This window comes from Arvicola amphibius, chromosome 8 (assembly GCF_903992535.2).
Source record: "Arvicola amphibius chromosome 8, mArvAmp1.2, whole genome shotgun sequence".
Lineage (NCBI taxonomy): Eukaryota > Metazoa > Chordata > Mammalia > Rodentia > Cricetidae > Arvicola > Arvicola amphibius.
The window spans coordinates 72,605,613-72,622,303 of record NC_052054.1 but is presented as its reverse complement, the minus strand read 5'-3'; the positions used below and the strand labels follow the sequence as shown (position 1 = coordinate 72,622,303).

The following is a 16,691-nucleotide window of genomic DNA, read 5'->3' as shown; positions in this document are numbered from 1 at the left end:
GCACGCACACACACAGAGAGAGAGAGAGACAGACAGACAGAGAGACAGAGACAGAGAGACAGAGACAGAGATACAGAGACAAAGAGACAGAGAGAGAGAGCCCCCACACACACCTTCAATAATCTCTTCAAGGGTTGTATTGAGAAATCCACCCAGATCTCAGAGCCTGCCTGGTGGGAGTAAGCGCCACAAGCAGCACTGGAAGGGACCTTCATTAGCAGTCACTCATGACAACTGCCGCCCAACCAAATCTGGGTTCCTGATCCTTTCTGGGACTGGCAAAAGCAGCAAGCAGGAAGGAAGAAAGGAAGCCGGCTTTGGACATTTTCATGTGTGTGCTGGGGTGGGTGCAGGAAGACTGGGCAGGAAATTCTCTCCCACCCTCCCCCAACTTCCCTTTCCTTCAATTTCTGCTGAGCACCCTCCCAGGCATTCAAGGGAACTTGGAATTCTGTCCTACCTGACTTGAGGTGAGGTGGCCTGGGTTGAGAGAAAGAAGTGGGGGATCCCTGTATTCCAGGGGAGGCAGTGGGGAGTCGGCACCCGACTGTCAGTGAGCCAAGCTAGAGGAAGGTTATAGACACTCTTTGCTCAAGACAAGATGAAGAGGGGATTTTAAGATCACGCAAGAGAATCTATCTATTTTGGGGTCTCCTTCCTATCAGAGAGCTGGAGAGCTCTGAGGATTCCCCTTCTCTCATGTCCCATGTTTCCTGCACCCACTAGTATCAAGGTAGCACCTCGAGTCCCCTGCTTAGCGTGGCCTTTTCTGCTATGCATACACACCTCTCTCAGATGACACACACAGAGGGTCTGTCCGTTCTGCGTTGCCCACACGTCTCTGAGGTATCTAACATTGAGTTGTCTCACATACACACGCGCACCCATGTTGTCACACCCACATCTTCCCCACAGCTCTGGTGTAACACACCCAGCTATTCTACACACACCTCCCTGTGTTACATACACATCATCTCCCGGATCCAGGGTGTCCTAAGCATACATCCCTAGCCACTTGGAAGTCCATTTTTTGCTTTCCTTGTGAACACACCCTCAATGGGTTTCACTGAACCATACACCCCAGCTCTCTTTTCATACCCTCAACCACCCCCAGTTACACACCCCCCTCTGATGTCACCGTTGCACACCTCCATGTGTCACACCCAACCTTAGCCTCTCTGGAGTCACACCCACACCCTTTTCCTTGTCACATCCCCGCATCAGCTTCTCCTGGTCCCACTCCACCCCATACGCATCGGTAACCCACATGTAACACCCTTTCCCCAATCCACACATATTCCCATGGTTCACACCCCGAGTCCATCCTTTCTGCCTCCCTACACACCCCCTTGCATGTCACACACACCCCTCTCACCCATGTGTCACAGTACAAGAGCCCCCTCCGGAGTGACAAGCACATAGCTTCCCGTGTCACACATTTACGCTGAAGGGGCTCATATCCAGGTGTGTCATTTACACACACACTCACCCACTCACACCCACTACCCTGTCATATCCATGGTCTCTTAATGTCGCATATCCAGGCCCCACAGGACCCGCACAGATACACACACCTGTCCTGGCCTTTCACCTCTTTCTCCTCCAGTTTCACACACCCACCCTTTCCTCCATGTCACCCAACACACCCACCCAGCTTGTCCCCACGCATGGTCTCGCATACAGTCCACACCCGCCCCTTTCCGGGACAACCCTTGCTCAGGACATCCCCAGGGAGGGAGGTTCAGAAGCTCCCGGTCCACAGGCCTGTCTCTACTCCTTCCCCTCCCCCAACCGGGATACGCAAACCCGGGGGAACACCCCTGCCCCGAAAGGGTCACATCACACACCCCTCAAGGACACTCTGGCTCCAGAAGGGACCCACGCCCCTCATCCTTGACTCCCCCCCACCCCACAAGGACACTTACCACCCCCTCCCCCCCCCAGTCCCTCTCATCGCAGACAAAGCTCTCAGCCCCAGGGGCCTCGGCGACAAGAGAAAGGGGTCCGTCCTGGTCCCCAGCTCCTCTCGGAGGAGCGCCCCTCCCCTCCCCGGAACACTTGCACCTGCCAGCCAGGGATGGGGGGGAGGATGATGGAGGACGGCGATGCCCCCTTCGGCGCGCGATTCCCCCACGCCCCACGCCGCGGTCCCGCAGCCCTGCCTCACCTCCCGTGTTGCTGCGCTTGGTGCAGACCACCTCGGGGGGCGTCTCGAGGGGCCTCTTGCGGGAATCCGGGGCCTCGGGCTCCATGGGGGGGGCCTGGGGCGGCGGCTGCTGCTGCTGCGGCGGCTGCGGCGGCGGCGGCGGCTGCTGTGGCGGCGGGGACGGCTGCTGGGGAGGCTGGGGCTGCGGCGGCGGCGGCGGCGGCGGGGGCGGCGGCGGCTGCGGGGCCGCGGAGGCCGTGAAGAGGCCGTGCACCGCGCCGGCGGCCATCATCCTCATGGTGGGGGGGCGGGGGAGGGGGAGGGGAAGGAGGGGGAGGGGAGGGGGTGGTGAGGAGGGGGAGGGGAGCGGCGGGGAGGGAAGCGGGAGGGGTTGGGGGGAGAGCGCTGACAGAGCTGGGAGGACGGGAAAGAGCAGGGTGGAGAGGGTGTGGGGGGGGATCTGGGATGGAGAACTGAGGGGTGGGGTCCTGGTCTCTCAAAGATCACCGAAGCCGGCACTTGGCTGAGCCAGTGGGGTGCAGAGGGGACAGGACACCCTCTCTGTGCCCTTTCTTGGTGGTTCCCCACAGATGCGGAGGGCCGAACCCCCCTCCCAAGGCCCTGTTCAGGGCGGGGGGCCGGAGATAAGCGGAGGCGGCCGCTATTGGGGGCCCGGGGGGCTGCGGGCGCGGGCGGCAGCGGCGACGGGGCTGGTGGTGGAGGCTGCTGGCCCGAGCATCTTCTCAGCCTAGGCTCCCAACAGCGTCCTGGCCCCTCCCACTCGCGCAAGGTCACGCCCATGCCAGACAGGGCCACGCCCTTAGGCACCCTCATTGGTTCACTTTTGAAGCCTGGGCCACGGTCCTCCGGGTTGGCCACGCCCAGCACTCAGAAGCGAGAGACCTGACTCCTCCCCCCTGCAGGGTATAATAAGGACCATGAGGCTCCTCCACGCCTTCCTTCCTTACCCTTCACCCTTTGATTTGCCGAGGGGCAGGGCAGGACAGAGTCAAATGTAACCCAAACTGACTTTGAACTCACTTTGTAGCTCAGGCTACCCTTGAACTCCGGATTCTCCCACCTCCATCCCTCAAGTTCTGGGATTAGGTGGATATGCGTGACAACCCTAGCTACTTTCCCCTTCTAAAGAGCGTTTCTTAATTTTCATTTAATCCTACAGGGAAACAAAGATGGGACGTACTTTTATTATTCTGTCTTACAGCTGAGGACACTGAGCGTCAAAGACCTGAAACAGCCAAGTGTGGCTGCTCACTCATGTAATCCTAGTACTTGACGGGAGAAGGCAGGAGAATTGCCTTGAGTCTGAGGTCAGACTGGGTTACAGTGTAAGACCTTTTGTTAAACAACAAACAACAACCCAAACAACAAGAAACGAAACAAACAAACAAACAAAACAAAAGAAAGAAGAAAAGGGAACAATGGCAAGTGGTCCCTATCTATCACTTGGTCACAACAAGAAATGTTCCTTCAAGTGCCATCTGACTGTCAGCAAGAAAATTCCCCTTTGGATTGCCCATCTACCCATGAAGAATGGATATAAGGCTACTGTTGGGTTCACAGGACTGAAATCAAGTTAAAACAAGTAGCTGTCACAGACACCAACTGGCACTCAGTCCTATCAACAGTACTGATGGTCCAGCCACTGAGTGACAGATACTGCCCTAAGACCCTGGGACACAGCACAGAACAAAACAGCCTTACTGCTTTGTAGAGTATTATCATTCTGGTCACTCGATAGAAATTTTTGATTTTCAGATGACAGAGTGGAGGCCTTTCAGAAAGACTTTCCCAAGGGCACACGGCTAGACAGGGAGAAAACTGGAATTTGGACGGAGGACAAGCCTAATTCCAAAGCCTGAAGCCATAGGAGATAGGAGGCGCTTCGTTGGAGTGGGTTGTTGCCAATATTCTGTGTTCTCAGATATATGCGTTTTCTGCTCCCTAGCTGTGTGGTCTCCAGGGCTTTCTTCCTTTCTAGCTTGGTCAGAGGCAAGTCTAGTCACAGAAGGGTCCAGGAAGGGGTAGCTGTGGCAGCTGGGGGGGGGGGGTGGTCTGTGATACTAGGATCTGCTCCACTCCACCTGCCCCTCCCTTGCTGTGCTCTCAGGTCCCCAGGACAGTGGAGGCAGCAGATGGCCTAGGGTGGATGAGGTGGATGCCCATCTGTCCCCTCCCCCCATTGTCCCTTCAGCCAAGGGGGATGGGAGGGGGTTGTGGTCCACTGCAGTCTGGATCCTCCCCCTCTATCTTCCTGGAGGGAGCTGAGGAGATGGTTGCCATGGAGACAGAGAAGAGGCAAGAGGGGATGCAGGGAAACACTGAGGTTGGGCTGAGATCCACACCTTAGGAACTTAGCCTGTCACAGACCCAGGGTACACAGGTGACATCTCCCAGCATCCATGGAGTTGCATGTAAAGTTCTTCCCTAACACACATACGCAGTCACATGGGGCACACATTTCATACTGATTTAGAAAGACTGACAGGAAAAGACTACGGAGATGCTTGTGTACACACACACACACACACACACACACGCCCCTAAAATGCACACTCAGTCATTCAGACCAAAACCACAACACAGGCACCTACACACAAATAGATAGATGTGTATTTAATATCAAAGCAGTGACATCTAATATCCAAATATGTCCCACGGAGGCATATTTAGACTCATAGTTCCCAATCTGTCCCCAGAAGTTACACATATGTGATAAAGCCACAGGAAACATACAACCTCGCTTATATAAGACATGGCTGGTGACATGGGGTCAAAACTGAGTGGCCTTCATTATAGCTCAACATAAACTGGGTACTGTGCGCAGTTACACACAGGACCAGCAAAGTCTGGCACCCACGATGACTGGACTTCAAGGGTCGCTCAGAGGCAAGTGCACAACACACTTGGATTGCTGTGTGTTATGAAGCTCCCATCCCTCTCCCCAAGTCATGCCTGCAGCCCCAGTTCCACCCAGCCCTCCCAAACACTCCCGTTTGGACCCACACCAAACAGCATGGTCGGTCGGGCACTCACACTCACACAAACACAAACCTCCTCCTAGATATTTTTAAACCAAGGCTAGTTCTGCTGTCATGGCAACCGCCCCAAACCCATCGCCATAGCAACCCAACGTCAGCTTTCCAAGCACCAAATCCTGGGGGATTGTAAGGCCCCAATCAGAGGTGGTGGAGGGGGCTGCACCTTCTCCCTTCATCCGTGCCACCCCAGTGCGTTCAGGGGGATGGTTACTCAGTCTGGACAGGGTCCAGGACCAGGGCCACCAGAGAGCCAGCCCATGCAAAGAAGGGCAGCTTCACCCCCCTTCTCTCTCTCCAGTGCTGTGTGCAGGAGTTCCTTGTCGCACAGGTAGGCTTTGACTTGGACATACAGGAGCTTGGGTTTGAATCCTGGCTCTGTCATTTACATGCAGGGTGACTTAGGCATATCCTTACTGCTCTGAGTCTTATATTATTAATTCAGAAAGTGTCCCATTCACACTTAAGTCCTTAAAGAATCAAACTGTGATTCAGTGGCAAGAGGTCCATGTCTGGATTGATGAGAGGGCTCAGCAGATAAAGGTGCTTGCCAGTCAGCTTGAGGACCTGAAAGCGATTGCTGGAACCCGCACTGTGGAAGGAGAGAAATGACTCCTGCAAGTTGTCCTTTGACCTCCAGCACACACACATGTGCTCACCAAATGAAACATAACTAAAAAAATGTAAGTACAGGCAGGCAGAGTCTAACCTTCCCAGCTTCTGACTTAATATGAGTGAATGTGATGGATTGTCTTTCCCTGAAACAAACTTGGGGTCAAGAGTCCGATCACACAGGGCTGCTGGGAACATGTCCCAACATTGAGAGGCATGGACTGCGGCTTTAGGTACTAACTAATTTAAGACTTAACCATAGCCGTATGGTTAGGTTATTATTATGATTTCCCTTTTGCAGAAAAGGAAACAGGCCTGGAGCATGTGCTGTCACCTAGATACTAAAGCTTTTTTAGGGAGTTTATCTATGACCATGTGCATTCTAGCCAAGAGCCCTAGTGCTGAGCCACGCCAGCCCCTTACTGGGGGATTCTAGGCAGGGGCTCTACCACTGAGCCACACCTCAGCCCCTCACTGGGGGATTCTAGGCGGGGGCTCAACCACTGAGCCACACCCCAGACGATCACTGAGGGATTCGAGGTGGGGGCTCTACCACTGAGCCACACCCCAGCCCCTCACTGGGGGATTCTAGGCGGGGGCTCCATTACTGGACTATACCTACAGCCTCTCACTGGGGACTTCTAGGCAAATACTCTAAGTACTCTATAGCTGAATGACACTTCCATTTTTTTTTTTTTCGAGACAGGGTTCCTCTGTGTAACAGTCCTAGCTGTCTTGGAACTAGCTCTTGTAGACCAGGCTGGCCTCGAAGTCACAGTGATTTTCCTGCCTCTGCTGGGATTAAAGGCGTGTGCAACCACAGCCTGGCTTTTTCTTTTTTTCGAGACAGGGTTTCTTTGTGTAGCTTTGGAGCTTGTCCTGGAACTCACTCTGTAGACCATGCTGGCCTCGAATTTACAGAGATCCCCTTGTCTCTGCCTCCTGAGTGCTGGGATTAAAGGAGTGTGGCCTCTCTCTCTCTCTCTTTCTCTCTCTCTCTCCCAGGTTGGCCTTGAGCTCACAGAGCGCATCCTGCTTCTGCTTCTTTAGTGTGGGGACTACAGACAGGAGCCACTATGCCCAGCTTCCTTTTCGTTTTGACTTAGGATCTCACTAAGTTACCCGGGCTGGCCTCAAACTCACAATCCTTCTTTGCTTCTGCTTCCCACGTACCTGGCTGGAATTACTGCCCTGTATCACCAGGGCCCGCTAAGCCTGTTTTGAAAGATGGCATTTGAACCCAGGAAGTCAAGGATGCATTCCTAACCATCTTTCCCCTCTGCTTCTCAATGAGGCAGTTTGGAGGAGGGGGTAGCATGGTGGATTCTTGGAGAGACTTTGCAGCTTTTGTGTCTAGCAAAAAGGGGGCTGACACGACGTCGCTGGCCGAGGGTAAGGAGGGTGTGCCACTAGTTCTGGGGGACATCTAAGGATTGGCTGACTCTGGGCACTCGCGCAGCGGAGGTGGAAGAAGATATAGAGCAGCAGGACCAGTGGGCAAGTAGGCAGGTATCAAGTGCGCAGGCTCAGGAGAGACTGGCCCCGCCCTCTACCCCTCCCTCCCAGCTGGGTGACCTCTATCCAGCCTAGGCTGTCTCCTAGTCTATCACCATCTGTCAAATGGGAATCAGAGCTGAGGGTGTGGTGAGGATTCTACAAACAAAGAACTCAATCTGAGTTGCACACATCCTCTCGGGATTTGGGAGAGGCAGGATTGTGTGGTGCAGGGGTTTTACAAACTTTTTGAACTCGCTGTAAGAAATTAAGTTTCTTGGGCTTGCGAGGTGGCTTAGCAGACGAAGGTGCTGGTGGTCAAGCCTGGTGACGGAGTGTGATCCATTGGACTCTCCCGACAGAAGTAGAAAACCAAGTCCTGAGACTGTCATTTGATCTCTGCTAACCCCAACGCTTCACACAAATACATTTATCTTTAAATTAAAATTATTTATTTTATGCTCATCACGTTTTGCCTACCTGTATGTATGTATACCACATATATGTCTGATGCCTGAGGATCTGGATGGAGTTAGAAATGGTTGTGAGCCACTCTGTGGGTGTTGGGAGAACTTAGGTCCTCTTCAAGAGCAGTAAATGCTCCTAACTTCTGAGACATCTCCCTATACCCTAACTTTAACATTTTTCAAGGAATTATTATTTTTTGTAATGTAAGGCATAAAACTGAACACAAAATTGTCCATGAAGATATAGGTCCCTTCTACCTTAGCCCAGGTGTGTGTGTGTGTGTGTGTGTGTGTGTGTGTGTGTGTGTTGATTTTTGAGACAGAGTCTAATGCAGCCCAGACCAGCCTGAACTCCCTATATAGCTGAGGATGACAATTGAACTTCCAGATCCTTCAGTCTGGGGCTACAGGTTTATGTACTACTACATCTGGCTTAGTCTAGAGATTTTTCTTCCTTCCTTCCTTCCTTCCTTCCTTCCTTCCTTCCTTCCTTCCTTCTCCTCCTCCTCTTCTTCTTCCTCCTTCTTTTCTTCTCTTTTCATCTCCTCCTGCTCCTCTTCCTCCTCCTTTTCCTTCTCCTCCTCTTCCTCTTTCTCTCACCCCCTCTTCTTCAGACAGAGTTGCATCGTGTAGACCAGACTGGCTTCAGACTCACAGCCTGCCTCTGCTTCCTAGCCCTTGGATTACAGGCATGAGCTATAATGCCCAGCTCAGTCTTGAGACTCTCAAAACTTATAACACTAGTCACACATTAAGGTTTGAGGAATTTTTATGTGTTCTTGGAAATATAGTATCATAAAATATGTATGTAAACATTTACAGATACTAAACTCTAAAATTGCTTATTTCAAAATAATGCATATTATTTTTACCATTTATTAAAGATGAAAGCAAATTCATATACTGATGACATGAACATGTTTGTTTATTTTTACATAATGAATCTTGACCAAATATTAGATAATCTTCACCATTTTTCAGAGCTGACTGACATTTTAATTTTATTATCATTGATGCCCAGAATACTGTTCAGCCTAAGTATGTACTGTAAAGTATAAGGAGTGACTAGGTGTCGGGCACAGACCTGTAATCCCAGTATTTGGAGCCTGAAGCAGGAGGATCAAGAGTTCTAGACTAGCCTTGATTATATAGTGAGTTGGAGGCCGGCCTGGACTACACGAGATCTTTTCTAAAACCAAAAGCAAAAGAAAATGAAGTGATGGAAGTGTGTTTGGGGCTGCTTCAGAAATGGTTGGAATTTCTGTCTTACTTTTTTTGTGACAGGGTTTCCCTGTGTAGCCCTGGCAGTTCTGGAACTAGCGCTATAGACCAGGCTGGCCTTGAACTCACAGAAATCCACCTGCCGCTTTCTGAGTGCTGGGATTAAAGGCATGGGCCACCACTGCCCAGTTTTCTGTTTCTACCTTTAAGACAAAATTCATTTACTGATTTTGTCTTGTGTGTGTGTATATGTGTGTGTGTGTGTGTGTGTGCGCGTGCGTGCGCGCTATCTACCTTGTACTTTTGAGACAGGGTCTCCCATTGGCCTGGAGCTTTATGATTAGGCTAGACTGGCTGCTCCACAAGCCGTAAGTATCCTCTTGCCTTTGTCTCCCTAGTACTAGGATTACAAACGTGCACGGCCACACCTGGCTATTTTATGTGGGTTTCGGGGATCCGACTCTGACCCTCACGCGTGCACAGCAGGCACATGTACGGCCACACCTGGCTATTTTGCGTGGGTTTCGGGGATCCGACTCTGACCCTCACACGTGTGCAGCAGGCACTTTAGCCGTGGCGCTTTTGCCTGGTTCCTCTTTTCTTCCTGTTTTAAGATTGTATGTGTATGGGTGTTTGCTGGCATGTGTGCTTGTGCACCAAGGGCAAGGAGGCCAGAAAGGGGGTGGGGCGGATACCCTGATTTGGAGTTACAAATGGTTGTGAGCCCCCTTGTGGGTGAAGGACCTGAGTCTGGGTCCTCTGGAAGAGCAACCGGTGTTCTTTTTTTTTTTTTTTTCTCATGGTTTATTTTTTTATATTTAAAAATTTTCATCTCCTCCCCTCCTCCTCCCTCTACCCTCCCCTCCTCCTCCCCCTTCCCTCCCCTCCTTCTCCCCCTTCCCTCCCCTCCCCTCCACCCATACCTCCCCTCCCTCCTTCTCAAGGCCAAGGAGCCATCAGGGTTCCCTACTCTATGCTAAGACCAAGGTCCTCCCAACTCCCCCCAGGTCCAGGAAGGTGATCGACCAAGCTGAGAAGGCTCCCACAGAGCCCGTCCATGCAGAAGAATCAGAGCCCAGCGCCATTGTCCTTTGCTTCTCAGTCAGCCCCCGCTGTTGGCCACATTCCGAGAGACGGGTTTGGTCGCATGATCCATCAGTCCCATTCCAACTGGAGTTGGTGATCTCCCATTAGTTCTGTCCCACCGTCTCCATGAGTGAACGCACCCCTCACGTTCCTGACTTTCTTTCTCATGCAACCGGTGTTCTTAGTACCCGAGCCATCTCTCCAGCGTACAGGTCTCCTTAAATCATCCTGGGGACGAAACCTAGGGCTTTGCATATACCAGACAAACACCGTTACTATTGAAGTGGATTGTAGACAAACGCTGGGCCCTATTCCATAGGTCTTTTAGTCCTAATGTCTTGTTTGTAAGATGGAAAAACAGGGGTCAAGAGAGACAAGGTCTCACACAGCCTTGGCTGGCCTGGACCTTGATACACAGCAAAGGCTGGCGTTAAATGCCTGATCCTCCTGCCTCCAGCTCCCAAGTGCTGGGATTACAGGCTTGAGCAGAGGGTCTTATTTTGCCCTGGAGCCCACAGGAATTTGGAGGCAGAGCCAGAGCTCCAATCCTTCTCTTGTCTCTCATCTCTTAGGCTTGTGTCCCAGCGCTGGTTGCCACCTTGGTGTTTTTTTGGCATCTGACTGAGTCTCCACCCCCATCCCAGCCTTAACATCTCCCTGGGACTCTGCAACTGCCACTGGGACCAATTCCAAACTCTGCCAGTTGCTCAGGCCAGGCCGTTGCCCTAGACACCCGCTTTCCCCATACTCAAAGCCAAGCCATCAGCACAAACCCTTGCTGCTGGGGCTTAAGGTCACACATTTCCCTTCTCCTTACTTCCCTCACAGCTTCAGGCCCTCAGTATCTTCCCCCACAGGCACTGCCAGGAGTCTTCTCCTTCGGCTGACTAGTTCCACGCTGGCCCACCCATCCCAGGCTGCAGCCAGCCATACTCTCTTCTTCTTCTTCTTCTTCTTCTTCTTCTTCTTCTTCTTCTTCTTCTTCTTCTTCTTCTTCTTCTTCTTCTTCTTCTTCTTTCCCTCTTCTTCCTCCTCCTCCTCCTCCTCTTCTTCTTCTTCTTCCTCTTCTTCTTCTTCTCCTCCTCTTGCTCCTCCTCCTCCTCCTTCCTCTTCCTCCTCCTCCTGCTCCTCCTTCTTTTTCTTTTTTTGAGACCAGGTCTCTAGAATCCCAGGTTGACCTTGAACTTGCTACACTGCCGAGTATGATCTCCTGATCCTCTGGCCCCACCTGACAAATACTCGGATCACAGGCTTGTGGCATAATACCTAGGTCTTCCTTCCTTCCTTCTTTTCAATGGGTTATTTATTTTCATTCGTGGGGGTGTGTGCCTGTGTGAGTTGAAGTGTTCCATGTGCATTCAGATGCCTTGGAACTGAAGTGACAGGTGTTTGTGAGCTGCCACGTGGGCGCTGGGAACCAAACAGGTCTACTGCAAGAGCAGTGAATGTTCTTCATCGCAGAGCCATCTCTCCAGCCCTGGATTTTGCTTCTCACATTTCTAACTGGTATCCGATTGTATATTTGCTGTGTCATTTCATGTGTGGCTGCTTTGGTCACAGTGTCTAGCACAGCAACAGAAAGCAAAGGAAGATGCCAGATTTCTATAGTGCTTGGACTCAAATCTGTGTCTTTGTGCATGCTAGGCAAACACGCTACCACCTGACCCCCCTCACACTCCCCTGCAGGCCAGCTCCCTTCTTTTCTGTTTCCTTCTGCAACGCTAGGGATTGAACCTAGGGTCTCTGGTGTATTAGGCACCTGCAGAATTAACCTTTGACTCTTCCTGACTGCAGGAGAGACAGTGTCCCTGCTTCTGGTCCTGCCCCCTCAGTCTCCTTTCCCCTTGGTGGACCTCCTTGTCTCCCTGGCAAGGACCCATGGGTGTTTAGTTTATGCTATGATCTCTGGTGACAGCTTTTGGGAGTTGGTTCTCTCCTTCCACCATGTGGGGCTGGGGGATTGAACTCTTCTTGGTCGTCAGGTTTGGCTGCAAGCATTTTTACTACTTCAGCCATCTTGATGGCCCTGGTAAATTTAATTTTAGCAACTTTTTCTCTTCATGTGCATCCCATAGGCATTTCTGCAGAGTGCTTAATCTTTATCTCCAGTCCTTGACTCTTTATTAAGATTCTGTGTTACCTCAGTGTCATATGTGAGCAAAAGAATGTTGCCAAGCTACAAATCCCAGGGAAAGCTCTCTGTGCGGTCTTCCTCCTTAGTGTACTGTTTTCCCTCGGATTCTGGGACACCCAACTCAACCCCCCCTTCTAGCTCCTTTGCGGCTTCTCTGATGTTGCCATCTTGTCCCTGGGGGTCTTTCAGCATTGGGGCAGCATCTGGCTATTTCCTGTCTTCATTCCTTCCTTTCATTAGTGATGGACTCTCTGTCTGTATCATCATCATCTGTCCACATTTATCCATCTGTCGTTATCTAATTTATCCATGTATCATTTATCTCTCCTATTATCTGTCTGTTCATTGATCATATCTTTTGTTTTGTGTGTTTTTCAAGACAGGGTTTCTCTGTGTAGCCATGGTTGTCCTGGAACTTGCTCTGTAGACCAGAACTTGCTCTGTAGGCCTTGAACTCACAGAGATTGACTGGCTGCCTCCCAAGTGCTGGGATTAAAGGTGTGTGCCACCACCGCTCAGCTGATCCTATTTGTGTGTGTGGTTCATGTATGTTTTCACATTCATATAAGTTGGGTCAATTTTGGGTGCAGTCCTCTATCATGTTCCACCTTATGGTGCGGGAGGATTGTCTGTAATCTATCAATCATGTTTTAAATAAACGCTGATTGGCCAGGCAGGAGGTAAAGGTGGGAAAACCAGACAGGAAGTAGAAATGATGTAATGAGAACAGGAGAATTCTGGGAAGGAGGAAGTTGATTCCTCCCACTCCTGCCCAGATCACTGAAGCAGTGATCTGCACCACTAAAAAAAGTACTGAGCCACATGGTTAACACAGATCAGAAAAATGGGTGAATCAAGATGTGAGAGTTAGCCAGTGAGAGGCTAGAGCTAATGGGCCAATCAGCTTTATAACTTATAGAGATCTCTGTGTTATTTCTTTGGGGCTTGCCAGCTGTCGGGTACCGGGTGGGACAGAAACCCAACAAGCAGGCCTGGCCCCGTCATTGTTACAACCTTATGTTTTCTTTAAGATTTATTTTTATTCTATGTGTATAAAGTGTTCTGCCTTCATGTATGTATGTGCACCACATGTGTTCAGTGCCCGTGTAGGCCAGAAGAGGATAGCAGATCCCCTGGAAATGGAGTTACAGGTGGTTGTGAGCCACCATGTAGTTGCTGAGAATTGAACCCAGGTCCTCTGCAAAAGCAGTTAGTGCTCTTAACTGTTGACCCATCTCTACCTTATTTTTTGAAACAGGGTCTCTCACTGACTCCGAGACTTGCCACATTGGCTAGATTGGCTGGCCACCAACCTTTGAGGACCTTAATGTCTCAGCCACCTGGTCCCTGGAACTGCGCGTGTGTCCTGCCATGCCTAGCATTTATGTGCATACTGGGGATCCAACTCTGGTACCTATACTTGGATAGCAATCATTTTATCTACTGGACTGTCTATCCAGTCCCAATGTTAGTTATCTTTGTATCAAATACTGATTCATCTAATTCATTCATCCATCCATCTATCCATCCATCCGCCCATCCATCCTTCCAATCCTTTTCCTTCCATCTGCCCGCCCACATATCAGTCTATCCTTTCTAGTCTCTCCATTCATCTTGCCAATCTCTTTCTTTCACATATTCACCTATTTATTATCCATCCTTATTATATATCCTACCATTATCAATTATATATCTCTCTTACCTAGCTCATATATCTACTATATATAATTTACCAATCAATCATCAGTAATCTATCCCATCAGTCATCTATCTATTCTAGCTATCATCTATCAATCTCATCTTTCATATATTAATATCTTTAAACTTTATTATCTGTCTTCTATGTAATCTATCCATATACTCGATTATCTTTCTCCGTCTCATCTTTCTCTCTCTAGGCTGGACCTCACCTCAGAACTCAAATCCTCACTTTGGTCTGTGACTCTACTTGGAACTCTACTAGATACTCCAGCCCTCCCCATGTCTCCATGTCTGGTCTCTGCCTCCCCCTCCAGGTTCCTTTTATCTCACAAAGTGGAAGTTTCATCCTGACAGCTACTTTCCAGATTAAAAAAACAATCAAAACACAAAAACCCCTTGAGAATCATTTTTGACTTTTCTCATTCTCCCTTCCAACATGCAATCCCTCAGCAAATTCTGCCATTGCTATACCTCCAGAATATATGCAGATTCCAGCCATCTCCACTGCAGCCACCTCCATAAAAGCCACCATCACTTCTCACTGGAATTCCCCCTTTCTCTCTGGGACAGGGTTTCTCTGTGTAGCCCCAACTGTTCTAGAACTTACAGAGATCCACCTGCCTCTGCCTCCCAAATGCTGGGATGAAAGGCAAGTGCCACCACAGCCTGGCTTGGAATTATTTCTTCGTCCTTCGCTTAACATTGTTTTGTTGAGGTGAAGTTTCCACAGCATAAAATGAGTCATCTTGAAGTGTATTAGCCAGAAGCATCGGAACATGTTCTGCAAGGCCATTGGATTCTAAGGCGTTTTTACTGCTGCCTCCTTGCAGCATTCGGCACCAAGAGTCCTTTTCTCTCTGAGGACTTGCCTGCTCTGGACATTTCATGTAATGGGCTCAGAGACCATGTGACCTTTTGTGTCACACCGCTCACATGGCACCCTGTTTTCAAGGTTTATCTATTTTAAGGCATGTATCAGTACTCCGTTTTCATGATCGAACAATATTCCACTGTAAAGCTATACCGCATTTGGTTCACATGTTCATCCTTTGATGGGCATTCAGGTTCTTTTCATATTGTGGCTGAAATAAATGCTGCTGCTGTGAACATTCATGTATCAATATTTGTCTGGCTGCATTTAACTTTCTTGGATGCAGTCCTGGGAGTAGAATTGCTGGGTTATGAGATTATTCTATTTGCAACATTTTTTTTTTCTTTGAGACAGGGTTTCACTGTAGCTTTGGAGCCTGTCCTGGAACTTGTTTTATGGACCAGACTGGCCTCGAATTCACAGGGATCTGCCTGCCTCTGCCTCCCGAGTGCTGGGATTAAAGGCGTGAGCAACAACTGGCTGGCTCTATTTGTAAAATTTTTGTGTTTGTGTGTGTGTAGTGCATATGCAGAGATGTCGTGTGACAAAACTTTTCCAGGGGAGATGCAACACACATGTTTATTTACCTTAGATAAATAATCCTCTAGATAAAGCCATGACAGACCAAAGTATTGATACCTCCAAAGTCCAACTTGGTGAACCAATGAGTTTTACTGGGATTGTTTACAGGAGCAGAAATGACTCCACCAAAGCTCACCCCAGCATGGGTGACAGCTCACAAAGCTGGGAACCTGGAGCACACAGCATAGCCTGCAGGCAGCTCCACAGGCTGGAGAGTGTCCTTTCAAAGTTACTCTGATCTATGCCTCTTCCAGACCAATTGGCTGGTTTCTGCTTCTTCTAGGCATCTGGTCTGATGTCAGTCTTCTTTGCAGTTTTCTCTACCACTAAGACATGCCATCAGGCCCTCACTGGGGATTCGAGGCAGGGGCTCTACCACTGAGCTTTTGTTTTACTTTAGGCTTACTTATTTTATTGTGCACGTATAGTATATGTGTATATGTGTACGTGTGTGTAGACCAGAGGTGTATGTTGGGTACCTTCCTCAGTGTCTCCACATTGTAATTTTTTTATATATTTATTTATTATGTATACAATATTCTTTCTGCGTGTATGCTGCAGGCCAGAAGAGGGCACCAGAGCTCATTACAGATGGTTGTGAGCCACCATGTGGTTGCTGGGAATTGAACTCAGGACCTTTGGAAGAGCAGGCAGTGCTCTTAACCTCTGAGCTATCTCTCCACCCCCCACATTGTAATTTTTGAGAATGGTATCTCTCCTTGAACCAGGAGCTCACTGACTGGCTAGGTAGCCTGGCTAGTGAACTCCTGGTATCTTTCTGTCTTTTTGCCTTGTCAGGCCTAGGGTTATAAATGCTGTGATTGTGGTACACACACACAGAAACATACACTTACAAACTAATAAATGCAAACAAACTACTTGAGCCTGAGGTGATGGCATGTGCCTTTAATCCCAGTACTCAAGAGGCTTAGGTAGGAGGATCTCTGTGAGTTTTATATAGTGAAATTAAGGCTATAGAGTGTGACCCTGTCTCAAACAACACCAGAAACACACACCAAACTCTCAGAGCACTGAGCACTGTTGCTCTTCCGGAGGATCTGGGGTTCAGTTTCCAGCACCAATATGGTGCCTCACAACTATCTGTACAACAGTTCGAGGGGGATCTGACGCCCCCACTGATCTCTGCAGGCACCAGGCACACACGTGGTGCACAGACATACAAGCAGGCATAAGGCATAAAAGAAATAAATCTAAAAATATTAAAAACTTAAATGCTTACTTTGCTAGGTTGTTTGAGCTTTAAAGAAGCCAATGCCACGCCGGGCATGTTGGTATACTCCGGTAACCCCAGGACTGGGGA

At 49.6% G+C, this 16,691-nt stretch overlaps 1 protein-coding gene across 1 annotated transcript in view; it reads right to left on the bottom strand.

Annotated features, from left to right (window-relative positions):
• Positions 1-2,291, bottom strand: part of Nova2 (NOVA alternative splicing regulator 2) — a 32,143-nt gene extending 29,852 nt beyond the window's left edge. The window contains exon 1 of the mRNA XM_038340064.1: positions 2,168-2,291. Coding sequence (XP_038195992.1) covers positions 2,168-2,252 — 85 coding nt within the window. The 5' untranslated portion in view covers positions 2,253-2,291. The remainder of the gene's footprint in view (positions 1-2,167) is intronic.
• Between the last annotated feature and the right edge of the window lie 14,400 nt (positions 2,292-16,691).